This window comes from Aplidium turbinatum, chromosome 6 (assembly GCF_918807975.1).
Source record: "Aplidium turbinatum chromosome 6, kaAplTurb1.1, whole genome shotgun sequence".
Classification (NCBI taxonomy): Eukaryota; Metazoa; Chordata; class Ascidiacea; order Aplousobranchia; family Polyclinidae; genus Aplidium; species Aplidium turbinatum.
This window is the reverse complement of record NC_137477.1, coordinates 28,734,878-28,761,094: the sequence shown is the minus strand read 5'-3', so window position 1 is coordinate 28,761,094 and position 26,217 is coordinate 28,734,878. Positions and strand designations below refer to the sequence as shown.

At 38.3% G+C, this 26,217-nt stretch overlaps 1 protein-coding gene, 1 non-coding gene and 1 pseudogene across 2 annotated transcripts in view; all 3 read left to right on the top strand.

Annotated features, from left to right (window-relative positions):
- LOC145771671 (myotubularin-related protein 5-like) overlaps positions 1-19,845 on the top strand; it is a 53,678-nt gene extending 33,833 nt beyond the window's left edge. The window contains exons 29-42 of the mRNA XM_082583403.1: positions 859-978; positions 1,383-1,595; positions 2,016-2,161; positions 3,070-3,211; positions 3,667-3,874; positions 4,091-4,212; positions 4,655-4,798; positions 4,981-5,069; positions 5,282-5,387; positions 5,673-5,756; positions 14,558-14,689; positions 15,241-15,333; positions 16,343-16,474; positions 18,606-19,845. Of these exons, the coding sequence (XP_082439529.1) occupies positions 859-978; positions 1,383-1,595; positions 2,016-2,161; positions 3,070-3,211; positions 3,667-3,874; positions 4,091-4,212; positions 4,655-4,798; positions 4,981-5,069; positions 5,282-5,387; positions 5,673-5,756; positions 14,558-14,689; positions 15,241-15,333; positions 16,343-16,474; positions 18,606-18,698 (1,824 nt within the window). The 3' untranslated portion in view covers positions 18,699-19,845. The remainder of the gene's footprint in view (positions 1-858; positions 979-1,382; positions 1,596-2,015; positions 2,162-3,069; positions 3,212-3,666; positions 3,875-4,090; positions 4,213-4,654; positions 4,799-4,980; positions 5,070-5,281; positions 5,388-5,672; positions 5,757-14,557; positions 14,690-15,240; positions 15,334-16,342; positions 16,475-18,605) is intronic.
- Positions 19,846-24,549: 4,704 nt separating this feature from the next.
- Positions 24,550-24,668, top strand: LOC145773330 (5S ribosomal RNA). The gene has a single exon (XR_014289723.1). It is a non-coding gene; the product is annotated as a 5S ribosomal RNA (ribosomal RNA).
- A 945-nt stretch (positions 24,669-25,613) lies between these two features.
- LOC145773408 (5S ribosomal RNA) lies at positions 25,614-25,731 on the top strand (annotated as a pseudogene).
- Positions 25,732-26,217: the final 486 nt, after the last annotated feature.

Here is a 26,217-nt window from a genome sequence, read left to right as displayed (position 1 = left end):
TAAGTTTATTTTTGCGTGTCATGTGAGCAAAAGTGAATTTTCCTTGGGTCTTTTCTTTCTTACTGTAATACCAAAACTTAACAAATTTTGTTGCATCTTGCTGTAATAGCCTACTCGTATAATCTAATTTAGTAACCAACCTTGCCGTATCATTATTACTCGGAGATCAAAGCCAGACAATGTGACGTAAAACTTGACCTAAATTGCGCGTGATTAACTGATTAGTGTAGAAGTACCGGTACTCCTATCGATTCTTAGCGAAGAATTCACCTTTGTTACGCTGATTCAATGTCATCAATCGTTGAAGCAATGTAAGAATCGAAAGTTTCCCTCCTTGAATGGAAGCTAAGGGATGCAGTATTCACATTTTCTAGATGCGCGCTAGAATGCGCTGGAAATTATATTATTGCAACAATTGTTTATGCTATGCAATGACGATTTATATCGCTAGTTCCTGTGTTATTTCTCGGCGGACAAATATGACCGATCTAGATGGTACTTCCCGCGGACATCACATGCTGTGACGGCGGACATGTCCGCCGTGAATTTCGAGGCCTGAGCCTACATTATAAAGCTTGGCGATATAAAATGGCAGATAGACGCAAACAAACATCAATGATGACAAACAAACATCAGCATTTTGAATGTAAGCAATCAGTCGGCTAGAAAGTTTGCCCCCCCGGCAATTTTCAAAACCTGGCGCCTATGTCGGCACCCCTTAAAGGTTGTGCGTTTGCATGCGAGTGAAGTTGCTATTCGGACTTTATACCTTTACGTGTAAAGCACAAACTCGTCAAGCCGCTGAATGAATCTGCCACTCAATTTGCTAATTTCAATGCCCCCTATCGTCCTTTGCAGGCCTCGCGCGCGCTTTCTAGCGGTGCCGGTTCAAATGGAAGACTGACTCAGACGGCGATCTACAACGCTATGTCAAGACAGGCGCAACTTTACGTGTTTGCAGACAAAGCTCAGCTTAAGGTAGGTTTAATAATTTATCGAGTGTTCTTTATGTAGAATTTTTTTTAAGTCACTGCAATACCATAAAGTTACCTCGATTGCACTACGGTTACCCTCATGACCTAAAGTGATCTCCATGACATCATACTCTTTAATCATGTTAAGTCGGCTGTATACAGTGTATAGCCAAGTGGTGAGAGCTCGGGTACGGCACTCGAAAGGGCGCCTGTTCGACACCGCTCAAGAGCATGCGGCTGTGTCTTTGACAGGACACTTGAAGGCATGCCTGAAGGTGGACACGAAGTTTGGTTTCGCCTTTTCGTTCACTTGATTTAAATCTTCAACCACCTGGCGTGCTTGGATACAAAATAAATATTTAAATCTCCAATGACCTGAACGCTAACACCATTTTTTCTTTTTTACAGAACTTAAAGCACGAACAGCAAGGAAAAGTCATGTTTGTTCCTGTGGATTTGGCGGAACCAAAGCAGATTAGGATAAGTTACAAAGCTCTCTTGAAATCTTGTCTTCCTGTGGATCCACCTCCTGCACCTCTTCAATCTTCCACATCCCAGCAACTTCAAGAGACGATTTCTAACTATTTGAAGGAAGTTCAAGATTCAATGTGGTTGGAGCAGGTTTGAGGGATTTTATCTTTGGAATTGGAGTGTGGTCAAGTGAAGACAAATAGAATGAATCTGAGGAACGTTCAACTGTTCAAAAGTAGCGGCCGCTAGAACGTTCCTCAGACTCATTCTATTTGTCTTCACTTGACCACACTCCAAATACTTGCCATAAAAAGTTGTAGACTGGGGTTAAGCTGACCTTTTGTTCGATATGTACCATAAGTACAAAACGTTCTCAGATCATTAGCCAATATAACCTGATTTGAATGCGAGTTTATATATAGCATTATGTTCTTTATTTTGCTGATGCTTCTTGATCGCGTTTTTATAAGTTATGTTAAACTATTTCCTTTGTTCGTCAAAATCGATCTTGAAACAATCGTTATCTTGATTTGTTTACGATCGCACTCTTCACTCCATCATCCCTCTCAGGTATCTCAGTTGATCCAAGCTGCTGGATCGGTTGTGGATGTCATGGACATCCACGGAGCATCAGTAATGATCGCGATTGATGATGGCACCGATGTGGTTCCCCAACTCTCCTCCTTGTCTCAGCTCCTCATGGACTCCTACTACCGGTGAGGACGATCTCATCAGATGAGTTGAAAAAAATACAATAAATGAAAAATGTTCCACAGTGGAAGGATCAAATATGAAGCAGCATCAAACAATTTCTGGTTGCTATTCACCATTCGGTATAGATTTGTAAAAAAAAGCAGCCCACCAATCCTAATGGTTGTCACATCACGCAATTTTCAAGTAGCTTGTTCGTACCACCATGGCCACCTAAAGATATGGCCTGATTTGTCACATTTTGCAGAAATTTCCAGGTTTTTCTAACTTTGGGCGAACGTCTAAATAAATTTTTCTAAAAATTAGATTTTTACGCTTTCTTTATTCTTTTCCCCAGGTGACACAATAGGTTTTAACATTCTCATATGTTGAAAAACAAAGAAAATTCGATTTCGAAGATTTTAGTCAGACTGTTAATTTTCAATAACAGTCTGATTTTGCGTTTTTCAACTTACTTTTTCTCATTTGCTACTGCTTCCCCAAGGAAACAAAAAAGTTTTATGTCATTAGGAAACCGCAAAAAGTAAAAACATCTCAAAAAATGTCAGTCAAGCACTAGCAGTAGCTGTAATCAAAATCTGCAAAATGTGACAAATCAGGCCGCATCTCCAGGTGGCCATGGTACCACACTATGTCTTGCAACGTATGTATGGGTTAGGGTTAGAGTATGTACAGTTTCTGCCTTGTTTTTATAACCGGGTGCAAGCTTAACAAAAACATGAAATCTTTAAGTGACATTTTTATTTTTTAGAAAAGTGACATATCTTTGCTGTTTCAAATACAAGCTGGCTGCCTTTGCAAGCAACTGGCCAAGGGATCTTTTCATTGATAGCTAGTCAAGCATTTGGTTTTAAAATGTTGCTGCGTATTGAATGTTAACTTAATCAAGGATAACGTTTGTTTTGCGTTTTAGGACCATAGAAGGTTTTCAAACGTTGATACAAAAGGAATGGCTTTCATTCGGCCACCGGTTCAGCCACAGGAACCGGTTCAACGATGTTCAATCCAGTGGTTTCACTCCTGTCTTTCTCATGTTTTTAGACGCTGTTTATCAGGTATCATTATTAGTTGCCAAACTACAAATTGTCTTAATTTCACAAAACGGTTGTATCTTAAATATCATCGGCAACGGTTGGTGGATATCATGCGCTCCCATGTGTCACTGGTACTCAGCTTTTTGTTTATTGTCAGAGCCCAATTTAAACCTTAAATGTATGCGCAGCCCCACGAAAGTAAAAGTATTTAAAGAAAGCACACTTTAAAGTTTAAGGAATAACGACAACAAGCGAACAATACGGCGAAGAGATGAATGTGAAACTGGATTTTTTTTACTATCTGGCATAGGTTATTGAAGGGTTCTATTCAAGCAAATTGCCATGTGGTACTGCAATTTTGCAGAAATTTTGTAAATATATCAGAAACGTTCCAGAAATTTAAAATGACAGTTGTGATAACATCATTATTATTATTATTGGTATTTCCGGTAACGTCAAGGCTACTTTTCCCGCAGGTTCACCGTCAATTTCCGATGTCGTTCGAATTCAATGAAACCTACCTTGAAGTGATCGCCTACCATTTCATGTCGAGCCGGTTCACTACTTTCCTCCTTGACTCGGACTATGAACGACTGGAAGCCGGAATATTGTTCGAGAAGAAGTTGCGGACTCGGTCGCTGGCCAAACTCTCTGTCTCCTCAGATAGCTCAGACGCCAGCACTGGTTTGTTGCGGAAAACTTACGTATCTTAACGTAGATTTACGTGGTATAATTTTTTCGCTTCAGAAAATATTAAAGTGGTGTAGAATTCTTTGTTTTTCTAATCAAAACGTCTTGCATAATACAGTAGTGTATTTGATTTTTATCTCATTGCAAAATCAAAATGAGAATAAAATGAGTTTTATCACCAACTCTAATTCACCTGCTTTTGTGTTTCAGCTTCCCCAATACGTACGGGCAATCATCAGTTAAGATCCTTATGGGAATACCTGGATGCCGCCCACAAGCGTTCTCCGGTGTTCTTTAACCCCCTCTACTGTCCCGCTTATCTGCCTTCTCAGGTATGTGCATGATTGTGTAAGGCTTCTTTGTTTTATTGAACAGATATAATTACGACATTGCACAAAAAGTTCTGAACAGCATTACAATGACTTGTTTGGAGATGCTAAGTAATTAATATTATGAATGTAATTTTATATATGCTCCAGTAACTTTTGCGATGCTATGAGTTAAAAGGCAGGCACTGTGAAAAGAAGAGATTTATAAAGCTAGATGGTTTTCAAGCAAACCAGTTCGGCGCTTGGTCAATCTGCATGGAAAAGACGTAGCCTAACATAAAAAAACTAAGCTGGTGCCTGAAATGCCATTAAAGTTTATTCTCTTTAAAATATCCCATTGCTAATTTTGGTTAGTTTCAACAGGCTCATATCTACAAGCACCAATACCATCCATCATACCACTAACTAGTTTTAGTTGCTTCAGATTGTTGTTGCTATCTTTCAGATGTTGCGACCGATCAGTTCACTTTGTCGGCTGAAAATCTGGCCATACTACGTCAGAGAAGCGTTAGGGGAAGGCCCGCCTTATGACGGTTTGCTTGGAGAGTTGACAACCGGAACAAGCCACAACGAACAAGAAGCCACGGAAGTGATTGAGCCGTTGAATTCTTAATAAATAATAATCAAGCTGCTTTACGTTGGTTTCTGCTTTCATTTTGTTTGCTTTCAAATTTCGTTTAACGCCGAAGTTATCTTTTAGATATGAATCTGAACAAAAGGTTAGCTTTTGTCGGTCAAAGATTTTGATCAATATTTCCTTTGTCTCTTCAGGCCAGTGAAGCATGGGGAGGGGCTACTGGAAGGCGATTGGTCAACGGTTGTTATGACAATATCGCAGACGCTCAACCGGATTCAATAAAGTGAGAAATCTGGTCCTGAAATAAGCACGTGTTCTTAGGCTTAAGCCAATATTTTAGAACTATTTTTTAATTCAAACATTTTCATTTTTCCGCAACGGTGCGGTTATAGCCAATGTGATATTATGAAAGATCCACGACGGTTCTTGCATGTCCAGAGAACGGAATGTAGTTCCTTCCTTATATTTGCAACTCAATAATGCTCAACTTTATAGAATGTTGCTCAACAAGATCGAGGTTCTCCAGGGTGAGTTAGGCATGCCGGTCAACTCATGGAGCACAACATGGAAGGAGGTCGGCCACACTGCAACGCAATCTGTGGTGAGAAATTAATTATCATGCAAGGCCGCGCTGCATATAGAACCAGAAGCGCTGCATAACAGCAACATTTAAGTTAAACTGTGTAAATCCTAACCTGAAATACACAAAAAAATCTAAGTAGTCAAATTTAACAAAACCAAAATCACAAATATGCTCTCATCCATAACAATACAAAATGAACCAGCACAGACAAGCTGATTGAACGTTATGCCATACGAGGAATAAGTTGTAAAGCGAATTAATATTGGTGTTGAAGGATCATTGAAGCAGTAGTTTCTTTTCCAGCCTGACTTGCCCGATGCTGTGCTGCAAGCCCGTGCAGAAGTGCGCCAACTGCACAAGCTCACCACCGTCAATATGATACACAAGGTACGTTCAATTTCTATGTCACTCAGACACACGCTGACGTGATAATGACGTATTAGTTTTGTCAACGTGGCTGTGACCTCATCCATCAGACTTGACCTTAATATTACCGAACACTTGTCAGTTGAATTCTTGCAAAACTACCGCTTGATCATTATATTCGACCGAGTTTCTGTAATTTTAAGTCGCCATGTTTCATGAAACCGAGGTTCATCAGTTTGGAATAGTTTCAGGTTCTGCCGACGCCAACTTAGCAGGTGCGAAGCTGAAGTCGCGTAGAAACTCAGCCAGTGTTTCTCATTGTATTATTCTGTTTACTTGCTAAAATCTCGCATGCTGAGTTGTATGGCTATCGATAATTTTTGCTTCGCGGTAGTGAAGTAATGAGGCGCACTGATATTGCTCTATTAGTTAACAGTATTAAGCAATACCCAGATGACAAAATTCGCCTACATTGATTCAACGTCTGCAGACGTTGAATCAATGTAAAAATGACGAATTTTACCATCTGGGTAGTTAGCATAAGGTAACAAGATGTTGTTTGTTTAAGAATCAGCCAAAACCCAGACAGCAACTTTCTCGCTTTGTAAGTGTTTCCAAACCACATTTTTTGTTTTGATAATAATTTATCACTTTCAGTGAGACAACTTCACAATTGCTTTTCCATCTTCATGGTGTCGCAAGACATTGATCCGATAGAAATAACCAAATTATTGGTTCAACTTCATCGAATAATGATAATCATGTCTTTTTTTTGCTAAACACCTCAGACAGCAAATCAACGGAATCCATGTAAAAAGTGGTTGATTTGCTGTTTGGGACACTTCACTGCTTTAAACTTCATTGCATGACCTTCCAAGTTTGTCTCTTGCAAGAAATGTTACTGCTCTCTCTTGTAACAACAGAGCTTTGGTGAAGTTTGTCTTGTTAAACCATAGGCATACAAAGCCGAGTAACGTAATTAGATTTGTAACAATGTTGACTATTGTTTGCTGATCTTAACCCCGTAAAGCAAACGGATGATTTCAGGGAGCGGAACTTGCCAGTCCTCACCATCAACTGCAGTCCCGGATAAAGGCCGTGTCTGATATGTTCACACCCTTTTCCGCTTTTGCGTCTGTTACTCCGGTATCCTCACCACTTCCTAGCTTGGATTTTTAGTTTCTTTTTCGTTTTTTTGCTCTTGTGTTGAGTGACATTAACAAGAATTTAAGCATGCAATGGTTGGTAGTGAGCGCTATGTCAGAATTACGTTGAAAGGACTGTGGATAACGTTGATGACAGCAGTTTGGCATGTCTCCTTCATTGGACATTGCTGCAACTTCACTTTCATGGCTTTTCTGTTTCATTTCACAACTTTATGTCAATTTTAAAAAAAAATTGTCTATTTTTAAACATTTTAATAGACTTTTAATAAACATTTAAATAAGGAGAAATCGATTTTTGTCTGACTAAGATGTCATTTCCACATCGCGTGCTCCAAGGTCTGTTGATGTAGCGATGATGACTTTGCTAAACGGGATTGGACATGCTGTTGTGTGTTCTGTACTACTCAGCTAGCAAAGCTACTCTCAGCCAGCAAAACCAGTCGTTTTTACTTTGAAAAAAGGGTTTCAATTTTTGATTTCAAGCCGAAATAGACGTTTGTTTAACATGTTTGCAAACTTCATTGCTACTGGATGCCAGCCCGTTAGCAGACAAAATGGTTTGGTCATTTACGCTCCAATTTGTGACATAACCCAGGCAGCATAATCCGTCTGCAGACGTTGAATCAATGTAAAAATGACAGATTTTGCTGCCTGGGAAGCTCCTGCGAAATTTATTGCAAAATGATAAAGACTGTCACTTTACATACCCTGACAGCAAATAAGTCGTTTTTTTACATTCATTCAACGTCTACTGACGGCATTTGCAGTCTGGTAGGGTGGAGTGAAAAAATTTTTTTTTTTCAAATCAAAAAACATGGGGTCTGTATACAGGCCAAATGACCCAAAACGGCTTTTCAAAACATTTTTTGGGGGTAGCTGTCAATATTGGCAGCGCTACCGCCACCTGGTGGCTATGAGCGAGCAAAAATTCTTAAATACTCCATAACTTTTGATACACACATGCTAGAAGGTTGGTTTTGGTGTCTATAGATGCAAAATACATATGTTTATATCTGCTCTAAGAGACATGTTTTCTTTAAAATGCTTCTAAATTAAGTTATTTGCAAAAATCTGATTTTTGCATTAAAATTTAACAAAAATAACATTTAATGTTATACTTTTTCCTTTGCAGAAATACAATTTATCATAAGTTACTTGTAACTTTGTTTAAAGCTATTTATTATTCATTATGATGAGAACAAGAAGTCAATTACAAGTTAAAAAAGTATTGCACAAAGACTATGTTTTCAGAAGTAAGAGTTTATTTCCTGATGGGAAGCTACCCACTGCAAAAGATGTTTTACAACGAGTACTACACGAAGATAATTGGACAAAAGAAAAAACAGCCAGTAAAATTGCACTAGAATTGGTTAATCATTGGATCTATTGCAATGTTTATACTCTACATCACACCACAGTTGCACACAAAATATTTGACCTTGTAAAACAGTTCTGTCGTCTAAACAGATACCCGAAAAAAAAAAGAGGAGCAAAATATGAGAAAGATATAGAAGACTTCATGGAAAAGGCAAACCAACTTTTCGATATCTTTTGTTATGATATTGTGCGACGTAAAGAACATGAAAAGCAACATCAACTGAGAATGTCAGACGATGACTATGCATTAGGGTGTTTCATTTTTTCACCATTTTTGAAATTCAAAATGCCTGGGGTCCCATCTGGTGGTATTTGGGGTAAAAAGTTTATACCTCAAATTTTTTCAAATTATGACGTCATATTGAGGTGGTCCACGAGGTTTGAAATTTTTGGGCCTCAAAATATCGAAATTTGGCCGTATCTCCGGAACCGCTCATCATAGATCGACAAAATTAGTATCAAAATGCGCAGAAGGGTCGGTTTTCTATACCTGATGTAGAGAATATTAAGGTCTATCTGCTTCAAAAATAAAGTTATTTCAAAAAATCTGATTTTCGGTTTATTTTCTCCTGATGAACAGAGATCAGGTGATCAAGGTAAGAAGTTTTTCTGTATTTTTTCATCTTGGAAGCTGCTGTTGCGTAATAATAGTCCATGTTCGTTTTGCAAGAGATAAAATGGTAATTTGAAGGTATTACTATTATAATATTAATGTAACCGTTGAGGAAGAGGTATGCTGCTCACCTGCTTTAGATTAGGTGTCATTATGGCATTAAGTTCAGGTATTAGTAAGTCGATGCAAAACTTCAAGAAATTGGAGAGAAATGTGCTTCCCCTGAATTCAGATATGGTCAGTCACTATTTTTACTTGAGGAAGAAAGTAGCCGAAACTAACCCTAAGTTTTTGAAGACAATACCCCATTTAAAAGATGAACTGCTGAAAGACGTAGTTGGCATATGGAACAAAGCTGGTCTTCCATTGCTTAGCAAACAGAGAAACCTAGCACTTCTGGCATACAATCTGCCAAAGCATCGGCACTACTATGTTTGAAACAGAGAAAAAGAAATGAAGTAGTTAGATGTCTACACAGTAGCGAAAGCGACTCTGATGGTGATATGAATTGGGAAGATGATAAGGAATACGAGCCTCTGAAACCAGCTGTTTGGGGAAAAGTGTACAAGAAAGTACATTCTTTTTCCATTTGATAGAAGTTGTGTACTTGCTGATCGTAGGATGACTTCGGTACGCCAGCAGTCAGATCTTATGAGGTCGGTTCTTGGAAAAGATCAAGTAGCTGCTGCTGCATCACCTTCAACAGTATACCGCCAACGACAAAAAACGAGAGAAAAATCTCTCATGGAAAGTGAGAACCTTCTCAACTCAGCTTCTGCCATGCAGTTATGTTATGATGGGCGCGTTGTCGATAAAATCGATCAATACGTTTTCTTGGGTCAACTTGTTGATGATAATAATGGTATAAAACACGAAAGTGTGCTTGCTGTTAAATCTTTTCCCAAAAGTGTGTCGGTCGCTGCAGAACTGATTTTTTGGCACCATCATCCAGTAGGCTTGCAGTTGCAGAGTTCACCTATCCCAAGTATATTCATTATTCAGTCATGGCTGATACGACTGCTCTCAACACAGGAAAAAAGTCCGGAGTCAATACTCGACTGGTCAATTAATTTAATGATGAAGTTGGTCATGATATTCATACCCTTTAATGCATGCTCCACATGAACGAAATATATCTTTCCCATGTCATTTCTTTTGTGGACGGCGCCAAGAAGGGTCCCGGAGCAGTGCAAGATAGGGCTTTGCTTAACAAGATAGCAAGACTAGACAAGCCCAGTACTGAAACCTTAACACCAACTATTATTATTACGCAATCACAGCTTCCAAGAGTGGAAAAATACAAAAAAACTTTTATCTTGATCACCTGATCTCTGTTCATCAGGAGAAAATAAACCGAAAATCAGATTTTTTGAAATAACTTTTTTTCTGAAGCAGATATACCTTAATATTCTCTACATCAGGTATAGAAAACCGACCCTTCTGCGCATTTTGATACTAATTTTGTCCATCTATGATGAGCGGTTCCGGAGATACGGCCAAATTTCGATATTTTGAGGCCCAAAAATTTCAAACCTCGTGGACCACCTCAATATGACGTCATAATTGAAAAAAATTTGGTGTGTAAACTTTTTTCCCCAAATACCACCAGATGGGACCCCAGGCATTTTGAATTTCAAAAATGGTGAAAAAATGAAACACCCTACTATGCATTCTTCAATGACCGAAAAGGACCAAGGCTTGCCAAAACATCATCTTCTGTTGAAATATTAACACCGTCTGATGTTCTTTTTGCTAGAAAAGCACATGCTAGTATTGTATCTACTGGTACTTCAGTGTCAGATGATCAACCTTCTTTGTCATTGGAATCCCTTAGTGGTGAATCACAATCTGAAGATGATGGTGATGTTTCATCTTCTTCATCATTCATTGGTCCACAAGTTCCTGCTATTGGCTTTCAAAATAGGACATCCTATCACAATTTGGCTATGGCATGTGACAGGTACGGTGTGTCTGACAGAGTTGCCTCTGTAATAGCAACCGCCGCTCTGAAAGACCATGGCATTATAACAAATGAAGAAACCACGTTTGTTATAGACCGTTGCAAGTTGCGAAGAGAACGAGCTAAATACAGAGAAGAAATGCGTAAGAACGATGATGAGTTATATTCAAACGTCGATGGAATATACGTAGATGGAAGGAAAGATTCAACTCAAAGTGTTACCCAAATTAACGGCAAATATTATCGCAATTCTGTGCTTGAAGAGCATTATGTAATAGTAGGGGAACCTGGCGAGTTCTACTTGTCTCATGTAATTCCTGAAGATGGAAAGGGCATCAGTATTGCAAAAGTGCTTCATAACGAATTGGAAGGAACTGTTCTCTTGGATCATCTTTGTGTGATAGGTAGCGATGGTACAGCATCCATGACGGGAGCCCATCGAGGGGCAATTCACTGCTTGGAACAACTAATAGGTAGGCCTTTACAATGGGCTATTTGTTTGCTCCATTGCAATGAGCTTCCTTTGCGCCATGTTTTTATGGAAATTGATGGCTCAACCAAGGGGCCTGATTCCTTTTCTGGAAATATTGGGAAATGCTTATCTGGATCTGTTTCTGACTGGGATATAGTCCCATTTAAAGCAATCTCCAGTGTTAATTTTCCAGAATTACCAAATGCTATTGTGGATGATCTCAGTTCGGATCAGTATTATTCGTACAGAATATGTTGGGCGGTAATTCTTGGTGATGTGGATGCAGATCTTGCATTATTAGAAGTCGGTGGGCTGTGTCACTCAAGATGGCTAACTTTGGCATGTAGGATCTTAAGGTTTTATGTTTCTGTATCAACGCCATCTCCAAAGCTTGTCATTATTGTAGAATTTTGCATAAAGGTTTATTTCCCCTCTTGGTTTGAAATTAAACGCAAACATTCAATATCTGATGGTGCCAAAAATTTCTACAACATGATTAGAAGAGTAATGACCTTTCCAAACTCAAAAGTACAGAAGATTGCTCTGAAAACTCTGCAACGAAATGCTTTCTTCGCAAACCCTGAAAATATATTACTTGGCATGCTTGGAGATGAAGATGAGGATACCAGAAGAATAGCCGTCAATAAAATACATGCTTTGCGTGGTAATGCAACAACATCAGCTGTAATCTTTGATTCAGACAACTTTGATGGTGGGGCATTGGAGCAATCAGATAGTGAGGAGGATGAACAATCAGAGACGCCTGCTTCTACAGCCACTGTCAGGAAGTTCATTATTCCCAAGTTAAACTTTGGTGCAAAATGTTATTACAAACTAGTAAACATGAATGTGTTGGAGCTGACAGAACCACCCATTCTAAGAAGCTTATCAAATAGCGACATTGATGAAATTAGGAGAACACCCCTTCGTATGAATCATCCTTGCCATAACCAAGCCGTGGAAAGGCATATTAAAGTTGTTACCGAAGCAAGTGCATCTGTTTGTGGTTTTGCTCGACGTGATGGAATGATTCGTCAAAAACTGAAATCAAGAAAACTAATGAAAAGATATGACACGAAACAACAATTTTGCTGTTGACGAAAGTAATGAATATTTTGAATTTGATTATGAATGATAATACAAACATGAACAACACGATTGATGTAAATTAAATAATTGATAGTAAATTGCTTTTTGTAACTTGGTAAGCTAATGTTAAGAATATTGCTATCACAGTAAATTAGTAAACTATATTGTGACAATCTAAAATGTCATTGATTTAAATAATTTGAATTTGCCAAAATTTAAAACATCATTAATTGCCAATTGGGTTTATGATTAAATATAATGTGATACTGATTACAAAAAGAATGGTGAATTGAAAAAGTTGTAATTCATTATAATATATAAAATACTACATGTAAATTACTTTTCCTACACATACAACATTATTATATACAGTACCAGCATACCAGGGCCTTACACTACAGTACATAGTAAATTCCACTTATAAATGATCAGTCAAATTCAGTCAAAATCATTTTTTGCTAATAACTCAATTTACAAGTGTTTTAGAGAAAACATGTCTCTTAGAGTAGATATAAACATGTGTATTACGCATCTATAGACACCAAAACCAACCTTCTAGCATGTGTGTATCAAAAGTTATGGAGTATTTAAGAATTTTTGCTTACTCGTGGCCACCAGGTGGTGGTAGCACTGCCAATATTGACAGCTACCCCCAAAAAATGTTTTGAAAAGCCGTTTTGGGTCATTTGGCCTGTATACAGACCCCATGTTTTTTGATTTGGAAAAAAAAAATTTTTTCACTCCACCCTAGTGGGTAGTTCACAAGTAATGAAGTAGGCCATTCTCACTTCGAAACATCCTGCACGGTTTGCGTTTTGTTATCGGTTTATGTTGAGCAGCACACACAATATTTTGTTGATATTTTCCCTTGCTTGTTTCTACACTGCATTGATTCGTACCGACACATTATTTTGCTCGCGTATGCTTAAGCTGAATGATATTCTTTGCAGTTGAACGTTCAATGTAACCAACACGTATATGGATTTGAAATTCATAGTTAATAATACATCACGTAGACCACCTGACAATCGATAATTTGGCTTGGTTTGACAGCTTACTTGTGTTACTTCCAGGGTTGTAAAAAAGCTGTTTTTTTTAGTAAAACCCACCCCGGTAGAATGAAATTGACTATATTTATGCGTTCATGTGAAAAATCATACTTCGAGGTTGCTGGTTGCTAAACCTGCTAAATGTAACAAGAATTTGATTAGTTTTTCTTTTTCTTTTCTAGTAATAGTTGCTGCAAAACTATTCAAATTTTATTATATTTAGCTTTGCGACAGGTTTGAAGCTATCTCAAATTGGAGCAGAATTCCTCATCTGGCAACACTAGTGTTGTAGATTTAGCCACGACCTTTTTAAAAATAATGTTTTAAAAAAAAAAAAAACAGCTTGCCCGGGCGCGAAAATTTTTTCCCACGAGATTTCTGTCTCATTTGCATATTTTGGTAAAAGTTTGTATTCAAGCCGTATGAATGCAACGTTTTCTCGTTGGCACGGTTGGTTCAGTGGTTTTATCCTCTGCCTAGTGTTCGTGAGAACGAGGGTTCGACGCCCGTCGAAGTCAAACTTTTTTTTTTCTTTAAATTAATTTTTGCGGTGCTCAAAAGCTTTTCAAAAAAAGTAGGGTTAGGGAAAGTTTATATTTTATTATCATTGCAGAATTTCATTGGCAAATAGTTATTTCGCAATCTGAATCAACCAATCTCTCAAAACACTTTCGGAAAATCTTACTTTTAGAGTGACTAGAATCAATGAGACAGAAAGCTCGTGGGAAAAAAAATTCGCTGCCCGGGAAGCTACCCACTACAACCCTGGTTACTTGTTGTTTGTTCAACTTAGCGTAGTTATTGTTTGTTTTTTTCTATCCCACACTTTAGCTTTACTTCACAGGCTTAATTTGAACAAGTTGGCAATTTTCTGTTTAATACAAGGTTTCATGTGCGATAAAAAAATTGAACGGAAAACAAAAACGTTTTGTAGCTTTCACATTGAAAGACGAACGGTTTCTTGGCAAAATAAGCTCAGATCTTCAGTCTGTGAAGTTGTGCAAGTTTTGAAAAAGTAACACGAAATCACATGTTTGTAATATTTACTATACACATTTATGACATCACCTTACGTCATAATCTGTTGGTATCGCAGCGTCATGCCATACCGGAAGAAGCTTCCTCGGCGGACTTATCCGGTGTGGAAAAGGTGGACCAGGACACAGCCACCACGGCCGACCATATAGGCGGGGAGGCGACCTTGTTTTATAGCAAAGCTTTGGATGAGGTGAGAAAGTTTGAAAGTTTCTAGGCTGCAAATCAACCGTTTTTTACATTGATTCAACGTCTCCAGACTCTCTGGTTTAGGAAAAGATTTTGGCTGAAATTGATCTTTGGTAGAGAGGTTTCTTTGCTGAGTCATAAACAAACGAAACCAAGCAGAAACAACGTGTTTGATCATGTGACAAGAAAAACAAAAGCTGCGAACGTTTTCGGCTGTACATTGTCTAGCTATCATCGAGCGTTTGAGGGACTGGTGGACGTTACACTAAAATCAGAAACGCAAACAAAAGCAATAGCGTACTTGCCATACAGCAAACTCCGTCATTGTTACATTGATTCAACGACTGCAGACGTTTAAGACCAGTTTTTCCAAAAGTTTTTTTGTTCGTTGACTCGTACAAGATGTTTAGGGAGGTGGCTTTTGACGGCGCTCTCCATCAATACGTACTGCGTGGTGTATTTCCATCATTAGGCAAGTTAATAAAATTTTTCATGACCTCTTACCTCTCATTGTTCAAAAAGACATGCACAAGTTGTGACATCGTGTTCTTCCAGGTTCGCACCTACGAAGGCACGTTGTACAAGCAGGGAGCCTTCATGAAAGGATGGAAGCGCAGATTTTTCGTGCTCGACACAACAAAGCACGAGGTAGCACAAGTTTTGAAATTACTGCATACTTTCAGTTGTAGAATAAGAAGTAGAGAGTAGACTACCGCACTAAATTGGTCAATTCAAGTGTATTGTGAAGCTTTCAGTTGTAATTTTATTTTCTATTTAAAGTTTACTTGTATACATTGAAATAAATGTAGTTAAAGTTGAAGAGTTGAATGGATGGTACAAAGTTTGAAAATTACGAGTAGATTGCTCATCGTAGCTCAAAGCTACAGGTTTTCGCCTGACTCTCTTCAGGAGCCATCGTCAGAATATAAGCCAAATTTACATTTCGTTTTTATTCTACTATAAATACTTCACCACTTGTAGGCTTAATTTATTTAGGTTTTATTGATTTTTAGTACACCTCTGTGTTGATATTTCGTGTGTCGGCGTAAACGCTGTTGCGCGAACAATGTTTCAAATACTTTGAAACGTATGGCACAGCATAATCTGTCTTTCCTACGTCTACTGTATTTTAATGGGCTAACAGTAACCAAGCTATATGCATGGTTTCATTCTAGGCTGAGTAGCGTAGCCAGGAATTTTGAAAGGGGGGGGAGTTTTGACGACCCAGCGGCGGGGGGTCTGGGGGGCTTCCCCCAGAAAATTTTGAAAAATTACTTTGAATTTGGTGCATTCTGAGAGCATTTTCAACAAAAATGTGGGTATGAATATTCCTGTAAAATGGTGCTGTCCGGTGGCATAGCAAAAGGATAAGATCATGGTTTCTTCGCATTTTTCCGAAATAAAGCTAAGTCTCTGTGTTTTCTTGTTGCTAATTCCTGGCTGAGATGCTTTAATGTTTGGTATTGGCAAAACTCGCTCTTTTAATGCAGTTTTGTATAAAATTAGGCAATTTTTTTTAGACTGAAAGCATCATTCTCGATATCGTGACATCACACGCGTGGCAAAGGGGGGGTTGTAACCCCCACACCCCCCCCTGGCTACGCCACTGCTAGGCTCAATTTTATTATGTGGTTTTAACTGTGTTTTCGCGTTTCAGTTACGCCAGTACGAAAACAGTGGCGATGTAGAGTGCAAGAACATCATCGATTTGAAAGACTTAGAATCCGTGCAACGTATAGACTCGGTGTCGTCGGCGCCTAAAGGCTCAATTGAAAAGGCGTTTTTTGAGGTGAGAAGCTATTTGAAATTTCATTTATGCCTTTGCATCATTGTGTTTTGGAGTCTCACTAGCTACACAGACAAACTCGTGTCGTGCAGCGCCCAAATACCTGCTTGTTCACGCCATAAACCTTCCGATGTTCCGTCGTGCTTCCTTGGCCACCGCCGTGCTAGTATGTCGATGTTGTTGCTGGAAAGTTTTCTTTTCTATCCTTGACACGTTAGTGGTGAAACAGTTTAGTTGAACATCATCGGACTGACTGTGCAGATAATGAAATACAGTGGGGCTCCTTCATGTTTACTTCTTGTTTAGTCTTTGCAAATGTTTTTGCAACTAACTACACTAGTTTCTAATGCCTACAAGTTGGTGCAATGAAAGCAAACATGTATCCCAGACAACCACTTTATCTGCTTCAAATCTTTACCAGATGGGGTACGCATTTGACCAGATCTGGGCCAGATAAAGTGACTATCCGGGATGTTTGTGCTGTTGCTTTGTAAATCGGATGAACACCGCCATAGGTGTACGGGAAGCATATTTTTTGGGGGTGCGAAAAAATTCTTGCCCAAATATAATCCACTTTTGTTGGTTGGCATTATTTGTATCTTCCGAAAATTCTCTTTTTGAAGACTAAGGAGGGTGGTGTTGAATTTTGACGCAAATTGTAGGCTACCATAGAGAATATCTTTCTCACTGGCGCCAAACAGTGGATCGGATTATTGTATGCGTCGCTTGGTTGTACGGTTTTGAGACCTCCAACAATTAAGACAGAGACACAAGCCAAGTAGATTGAATTTAAACACGGTCTTGAGTTCTGTTAGTTTATTGTGGCAGAAAGGTTGCAAGGTCACAGGTCGCAAGTTTACAAGTTTGGCCACAAGGTCACAAGTTTGTTTAACAAATTTAGCGTGCAGATATCCTAAGTAGAGCTGGTGTAAGGGACAGTTCAGTCGACTCACCAAAGCAGGGCTTGAAGTGATAAATCCGTACAAACAATAATCCAAATGAATAGTCGTAACAGTCATACAGCCAATAATTCAACTAGTGCATCCTTATTCAAATATAATACAAAATTTACTATGAGCAAATCGTCAAGAAATATTTAGCATAACCTTTCTCAATTTATGCTTAAAGGATTAACATTAAACAGCTCACTTTACAAAATGCAGTTAATATAAACTGAAGAGAAATTCGTCTATACTTTCATGAGTGTATAAATGTTCACTTCGCTGAACTATCATGCTGATGTAGCAAAACACAGAGAGGCCTTGTTATTTAAAGAAAAAGTGTGGAAAAAATAACTTCAAATAATATGCCTTGGTTGAAGCAAGCAAGCGGATAACAATTGTTCGCTAAGGTTGATATTGCATCTTTCAACATGCGACAAAGGCTTCGAAGAGATAACGCGCTGCGCCGGTATTCACAGTCACACACAGACAAATGTCATTTAGACGTTGAATTAACGTTGGCCATACTATGCCAACGTTTAAAACTTTAAATAGATGATAACAGATGCCAATCAATTTTCAGCCCGCACAATGACATAAATTGTTTTTTATAGAAGTACAGTAGCAGTTAAAAATAGCGTTTCTGAAACAACAAAATACAGATTCTGGCGCCTTTTTATGAGTCAGGCCTTTGCAAACCCAGTCTCTTGTATCAAAACTGACAGCAATCTATTATTTAAACTTGCTTTTTGGAAAGAACAAAGGATTTCTAAAATGTAATTGTTTTTGTACAATGCGATGGACGACCAAAGAGGGATATGAATTCAAATAAACGCAAGCTTTATGTCTGTAAATGTAACGTAATAATCTATTATACAAAAACACGATTGGCTTGTTAGACGTTTTTTTAGAAACAATATGCATCGCTTGGTCTTCTGATACTTGCCTTGATATTCAAGGCGATTATAAAATTAACAGGTAGATAGGTATGAATTCTTTCCCAAATATGAAATCTTGCCCAAATTCTCGACAGATTTGGGGGTGCGATTGCACCCCCGTCTCGTACACCTATGAACACCGCCAGTGCCAGAAAAGTAAATAAAATCCTGGCGAAAATCGCAAGTTTCCTGCATTTAATTTCTAAAAAGATGGTTACTGGTTAGTCTTCGTTTCGAGCTCTTGTTTCTTTGCAGGTCAAAATATCGAAGCGGCTCTATCACTTCATCGCAGAAAGCGAACAAGCGGCTGTTGACTGGGTAGACAACTTGCAGGCTGCTCTGCAATAACCTCTACTCTGCTCGCTCATTGGTCACTGTGAGAACCGACTTTAGCCCCGCCCACTTACCTCAAGCGCTGCTTGGTGTCTTTACCCAGCCAGCAAATTAGCCACTTTTTACATTGATTCAACGTCTGCAGACGTTAATGTAAAAAGGCTGATTTACTGCCTGGCTTGTGCTTTCAATTTTAAGCAAACCAATTGATGTTCTGAGGCGGAGTCATTGCTAAAACGCGATGACATGATTAGAAGAGTGTGTTTGACATCAACTTTCTTTCAAGTGCAATTTCCAATAACAATGGAAATAGTTTTGACAAATGATAGACAGTATTTATGTCACGATTTCATGCTCTTAGGTTGGAAACACCGTTCCCAATCAGGTAAATTTGCATTGTCTCAACGTCCGACATTGAAACAACGTAAAAAACGGCAGATTTTGCTGTCTAGGTAAAAATGATGCTTTGCTTTTTCAAATGCGTTTAGTATATTGTTTTTTTCACAGTCAGTCCATGATGTGAAATCTCCCAGACAGTAAAATCCGTCATTTTTACATTATTTCAATGCCGGACGTTGAAACAATGCAAAAAATGCAAATATATCTAATTAGGCAGCGTCTGCAGACATTGAATCCATGTAAAAATGGCGGATTTTGCTGTCTGGGATTTTGACCATGTGTCAAATACGTTTGAACCTCCCGATAGAATGGACGTTTGTACATCAATTTATCATTTTCGTGGGTTCAAATGGACAACTAGGCTACACTCGATTTCTTGTCTTGGAATCATCATGCAATGTTTGTGCGATGTCTTTGTCCGTAGTACTATGGTAGCTATAGAGTTAAATAACAGTAGAATTGTGATTTTTTTTTGTCTGACACAGCCATCGGTACAATAAACGTGCATTTAGAATTATTTTTCTATTTAATTCCTGTCTTTTCAACCTTTCCTGCCATCTGATGAATGACTGATCAAGGGAGTGATGGCCCAGACAGCAAAATCTCTCATTTTTACATTAATTCAACGTCTGAAGACGTTCTCTCATTTTTACATTAATTCAACGTCTGAAGACGTTCTCTCATTTTTACATTGTTGAAGACTGAAGACGTTAATTCAATGTAAAAATGAGAGATTTTTCTGTCTGGGGAGCCTCCAGGTCAGTCGCCCCTAACTTACATGAGACGGGCTGATCATTTCTTTGGCGGCTCACCACAACATGTGAGCATCAGCATAATCCTGAGAAAGTTTTCTATTTTATTGATGTTTTTGCTGGACCTCTTTTACTAAATCTCTATCCGGAAATTGCATATCGTTTGTTTTGCATCAGTTTATATTGTATTGTAGAGGTCAGGAAACTGTTTTTTTGGACATTGATCTAAAATAAATTGAAGAAAAATAAAATTGTTCCCAGAGTTATTTTGATTAAATCCAGTTTTCTGACCTCTGTTCCATTGACTAAAATTTTGTTTCATAGAGTTACGTCTAACTTGGCGACATTTTACCACATCTCAATGTCTTGCAATGTTTAACGTGGATTTAATCTTGCTCCAAAGTACGATACGATTGTTATACGATATTATCGTACGATTGTTTTGGAGCAAGTACATTTGTCAACCTGTTTCAATAGGTTCATGTTACTGTTAACTATGTCGTTCGATTTCTCATTCAAGCTAATATCCACAAAACTTCTTTAACCTTTAACATACCAAGCCTAGTTCACCAACGTAGTTTACCAAGGTGGGGTCCTCCAAGGACCCCATCGTTTTTATTGCTTAAAGTATACAGTATATACAGTAAAGCGGCACACCAAAGCACAAGCCAACTTGTAGTCTATTTTCTTCATCATTACTTAGATTACAGTGTTTTCAGCCAATGTAACAAAGGAAGATTGCTGAAATTGTAAGTAAAGCAGATGTCATTTTTATGACACTGTAGCAAACCCCTGTTTTGAAACCAAGTGTTATAAAAGCTGGAATTTAGTGTTAGCATCACATTCAGAACAATGTATGTGTTCCTACCAATTACTTGGACAAGGCATTATATTCATAAACACACAGTTCATTCACTGTCATCTTCACATTCTTTTGCACATGTCACAGTTGTGTTGGTGACTCGGTGCTGTTCGCAAACGAAACGTTTGCATTTGGAGCATATAGTGTTAACTTTTCTATCGTTGTTTCGAGGACATTGAAAACATCTTCCTCTCTTCCGTTTCACTAGCTGCCTTGACGTTGAGGATATATTTGAAGCTTCAGTTTGTCGAACTACAGAAACTCCCATACCTTTAATAGCTCTAACGATGTGAAGCTGAAAACCAGATGGATTACATGCTCTGCGCAAGACATTGGGTTTCGTCAATTCTTTGCCTAACTCCATCAAGAAATGATATCTTCGATTAAATTTTCTACTGTTCCAGTCTCTGTTTTTGAACACCCAAATGATATAGGAATTCAGGGCTCCAATGTCAAGCACGTTCATAAAAAGTCGTAAAGGCCATCTTGATGTTCGTCTGGCACAAGAATATTCACTCACCAACTTGTCTGCATTATCCACTCCGCCTTTTGTGCGGTTATATTCAAGTATCATGTTGGGTTTCTTGTGATCTTCACTAGAGAGTGAGTCATCAAGATACTGAGAAGATAGTAAACGAACCGTCTTGTTTTTTTTAGGCACATAGCTTACAACTGCCAGTTTATCTGAAAAGATGAAGTTTGACGATAAAACATCTCGTCCCTTCGCAACTTCCATAACTGCAGGAATATCTGGCTTTCTTTTTCTCAGTGTTCCTGTCATGGTAATATTTTTCTGGAGCAAAAATTCTGCAGTTGGCACTGATGTAAAAAATTTATCTGTGGTAACACTTCTTCCAGTTCCAAACAGTGGTTTCATCATGTCACACACAACTCGACATCCTTGATTTTTTTCTGGTGCACTCCCAGGAAGTTTTCCAGTATAGACTTGGAGATTATACAAGTAAGTGGTCTTCACGTCTGCAGCTGCCCACACTTTAATTCCATATCTTGCTGGTTTTGATTTCATGTACTGTCTCATTGGACATTTCCCTCGGAAAGAGACTAACTGTTCATCTACCGTTACTTCTTCAAATGGCTCATACAGTTTTTTGCAGTTTTCTACAAATCCATCCCAAATCTCGCGAAACGCTGCAAGTTTATCATTTTCTTTTCTTCGAGCACGTGTTGATTTGTCATCAAATCTAATAAACTGAAGAATGTGAGCAAATCTGTTTCGCGCCATGGAAGCAGTAAAAATAGCACGGCGAATGCCTTCATCCGTAGTCCACATTTCAGAAATTGCTACTCTTCGGCAATGAAGAGCTCCAGCCATCAACATCACACCAAAAAAAGCTCTTATTTCCACAGGATCTACATTTTTCCAAGTTCTTATTCTGCTAGAAAAAGCATTAGCATTCATTTCTTGAATAACACGTGTAGCTTCAAGATTAGTATAGGTGCATATAGCTTCCACAATTTCATCATCAAGAAACAAACTGAAAACTTCTTGCATAGTGGTTGCGTTATCTGTAAAGCACGTTGGCCCAGGAGATCCTATGACATAATTGCAACGGCGTCTGCGAGTTACCGGGGGCACGGTATTTTTCCAAACTTTTCCTGATTTTGCAATAAATTCATTTTCTTCATCAGAATCATCATTTGACTCTACTTCGCTGGCAATGTCACTTTCTTCTGAATTCAATTCAAGATTGTCTTCTGATTCTGATGCATCTCCTTGTGGTATGAAGTCATCATCTGATTCACTCAAGACATCTTCAGGATCAATTATATTCAACTCGTCCAAAATTTGAATAACATCTTCGTGTGTGCTTATACGGCGAGCCATTTTTCACAATACACAACAGTTAAAAATTTTCAGAGCCTAAAATTTAGCCTACTTCTAAAAATTTAAAAAATAACCAGTTGCGTACAAAATCTAGAGATTGCTAAAACATTGCACAAATGTTGTAAAGTTTACTTTATTAGACTTACAAGATCACAACCTATATCTCTTCATCACTCTTACATCTCTGCCTCTAACAAGCTCCTGTCAACAAATTGAAGTACAACGAAAGCTAACAAAGAAACGTACAACGCAGCTCGGACAGCACGCCATTGTGATGCATGGCTACGGCAAGCCAAGCGTGATGCAAAAACATATTATTCAATCCTGAAAGGGTATTACTTAGTTGGACTAAAACTGGCTAATATAAAAAGAATAGTAAATTACTAGAACAATGAATAATGGATTATACTTTCAAATTCTGGGAAAATGCAACGAGATTTTGCGCATAAAGTTAACTGGATAACATTCAGCATTTGTAACCTAATATACCAAGGGGGGTCCCATCAGGACCCCAGGTAACGTTATGTTGCTTTTTGAATATGTTTAAAATATTTTTTTAATTTTTGTTGCACTATACTGAACTTGCTTAAATTTATGACACATACAAAGATGAGGAGAAAAATTGTTGCTATAAGTAAGGCTGGAGATAAAAAAAATCACCTCTGGGGTCCCTATGGGACCCCGCTTGGTATGTTAAGGGTTAAAGCTGACGTTGTCCCGACGTTTGTCGACAATGTTCATGCTTCATTCACGCAATGTCGCTTTGTACCAACCAGGTTTCAATGTTGGTTTTTGACATTAACGTTTGACGACTTTAACGAAAAAAAATACAAAAAATAATTCTGTCAAGTTATAGATCGTACCAGCAATTGTGATATGAAATATGATTTATTGCTGAAAGACTGTCCCAGAAGACAAATCCGTCATTCTTTACAGTGGTTCAACGTCTGCAGACGTTGAATCAATGTTAAAACGACTGATTTTCTGTCTAGGATAAAATTCTTATATTGAAACACTTTTTCTCTGCCAGCATTCTATTCTACATCTGCAGATGTTGAATCAATGTAAAAGTGGCGAATTTTAAGAACTTGATCAAAGAAGGGGTCACACCATCAGTCCACATCACACATACTTTGGAGACGAGTGATTTTTTATTTTAGCAGCAGATTTGCTTGCATCGAGGTGTTTCTCTTCGTTTTTTTGGCGAATTGATAAGAATGTTATTTCTACTTTAAACAATTAAGCGTATAGATGGTCGCTTTTACGTTATTTATCTTTGAATTTTGTCAGAAGTGTTATTTTTCCTAAACTGGCCTTAGTTATCGGTTCTTCTTCGGTTCGTTTGGTTCCGATAAAATCCAACATTAGAGTTTGTTTAATGTCGGTTTTTTTGAAATGTGAAACTTCTATCTAGCAAAAATCAAGTTGTCACTATCGACATCGCTGGTGTTTTGAATTTAATTTTTAGAACTATTTGCAACTATTTTCTTGCGCGAATAGAAAAAACGTTTCTAAAAGAAATGGCCTGGTTTAAAGTGGTTCACAACAGACGGTGATCCATAAAAATTTGTCCTGAAAATATCCATTCAGAACATTTCCATACGGAAAATATTCGACTAGAAAGTACTCATTAGCTACTGAAAGAATCTAGACTGGAAAATATCCACTCCCTCGAAAGAAATTTTCCTTTTGGGTTATCACCCACATTCCCAACCTACGAGTTGGTTGGTTTCAAATTTTTATCCTCGGACTAACTAAGCTTTGATTGTTATTCCTGGTAGTTTCGCATACGTGTAAAAGCTTTTGACGCAGGGCCGGTGTCCGGTTACCAAGATTAACAGAGTGACGTTTCGTTGAAGTGTTGTTGCCGGGGAATTAACCATTTCGTAAAAGAATGTGGCTTCAAATCCCAGCCTGGGCAGCTACGTTTGAAACGAGACTGCTTCAATTTGCTTTAGAGCTTTGTTCAAAAAGCAAGATAAAAGCGTTGTTTTAAACTGCACTGACGCCTACGACCATATCACGTTGAGAACACCCCATCTCGTCCGATCTGGGAAGTTAAGCAACGTCGAGCCTGGTTAGTACTTGGATGGGTGACCGCCTAGGAATACCAGGTGTTGTAGGCTTTTCTTTTCATCTGAAAGATATCTCGATACTATTACATTTAGGACAAAAATATTATGCTTTTTCGTCATGAAAAGAGACCATTTCGCAAAAAGCCTGGCATCGAATCCCAGCCTGGGCAGCTACGTTTGAAACGAGATTGCTTCAATTTGCTTTAGAGCTTTGTTCAAAAAGCAAGATAAAAGCGTTGTTTTAAACTGCACTGACGCCTACGACCATATCACGTTGCAGTGCTTCCCAACTTTTTTCAGTTTGCGACCCACTTTTAATGCAAGTTTTATTGTGCGACCCACAATGAGATATGACTTCTTTATTATGGCATCTTTACTACTGGCGTACGTACTGAAATAGTTAATGCGACACAACACATGTATTTGTTACATTGTTGCATAATTGTTACGTAATGATAATGCAATAATTCCCCGATGTAATAGAAAACAGGGTGCACAATTCATGAAAATGGAAAGTCAACAAATGAAGTGAAGATAAGAGTGGCGAAGGCGCAGTACTGTTCAAGACCAAACTGCGGCTTGTGAGATCCATAGTAGGCCTAATGTCGGTATTTTTTAGAAAATTTTAACATTCAGTAGCATTTAGAAATTTTTCAATCAATGTTTTATTTGTCAGGAACAAAGGTACGGTACATGTTTGTAATATACACAATGCAAAAGTTACACAAGTTTCCATACCGACAGGGAGACAACGAGACGACCATACGGTCTACTAGTCAATTGCCCCCCTACAGAAATGACGATTTTGCCATAATAAGCTTACAAGAAAAAAAAACATATTTAAAATAACGTAGGCCTAAACACAAATGACAAATTTAGTTTCCATAACATAGGCCTATCACTTACGATGTACTGAGTAGCTTTGTAAAATTAACGTTTGACCTCTTTTTTGAAACAATGAAATGATAATGACCAGAAATGCTTCACGACCCACCGGTTGGGAAGCACTGACGTTGAGAACACCCCATCTCGTCCGATCTGGGAAGTTAAGCAACGTCGAGCCTGGTTAGTACTTGGATGGGTGACCGCCTAGGAATACCAGGCGTTGTAGGCTTTTTTTTCTTTTCTTTTGATCTTTAATAAAACATATCTCGATAATATTACATTTAAGCAGGGCCTCCGAGAGAAGTCAGCACGGGTCGGGAAACAATACGAAAATTGGGCCCCAAAATAATTTTTAGCAAAAACACAACTAATTTGTATATTAAAAACATTCTTAAAACTGAAAAGGATTACACAAAAAGATTATTTACAGAAAAGTGGTACATAAACCAGAAAGCACAACATGCTCTCAACCAGAAAGATGGTCAGAATTTTCCCTCTGTGTACAAAAAATTACTTTAACTTTAACTTCACCTTTTCCATTCTCAGTGCGTCTTCTCTATCATTGTTATTGCCAATTCCCTTGGTTTCTGTCTTGTCTGATGACTTTTCAATGTTTCTTGACGGTGGCCCAATAGATAGATAAATTTACGCTGTTGGAAAGCAGCCTACTGGTTTTAGGCATTCACTGCATTCAGTTTAACCTCTAGGTATCTTG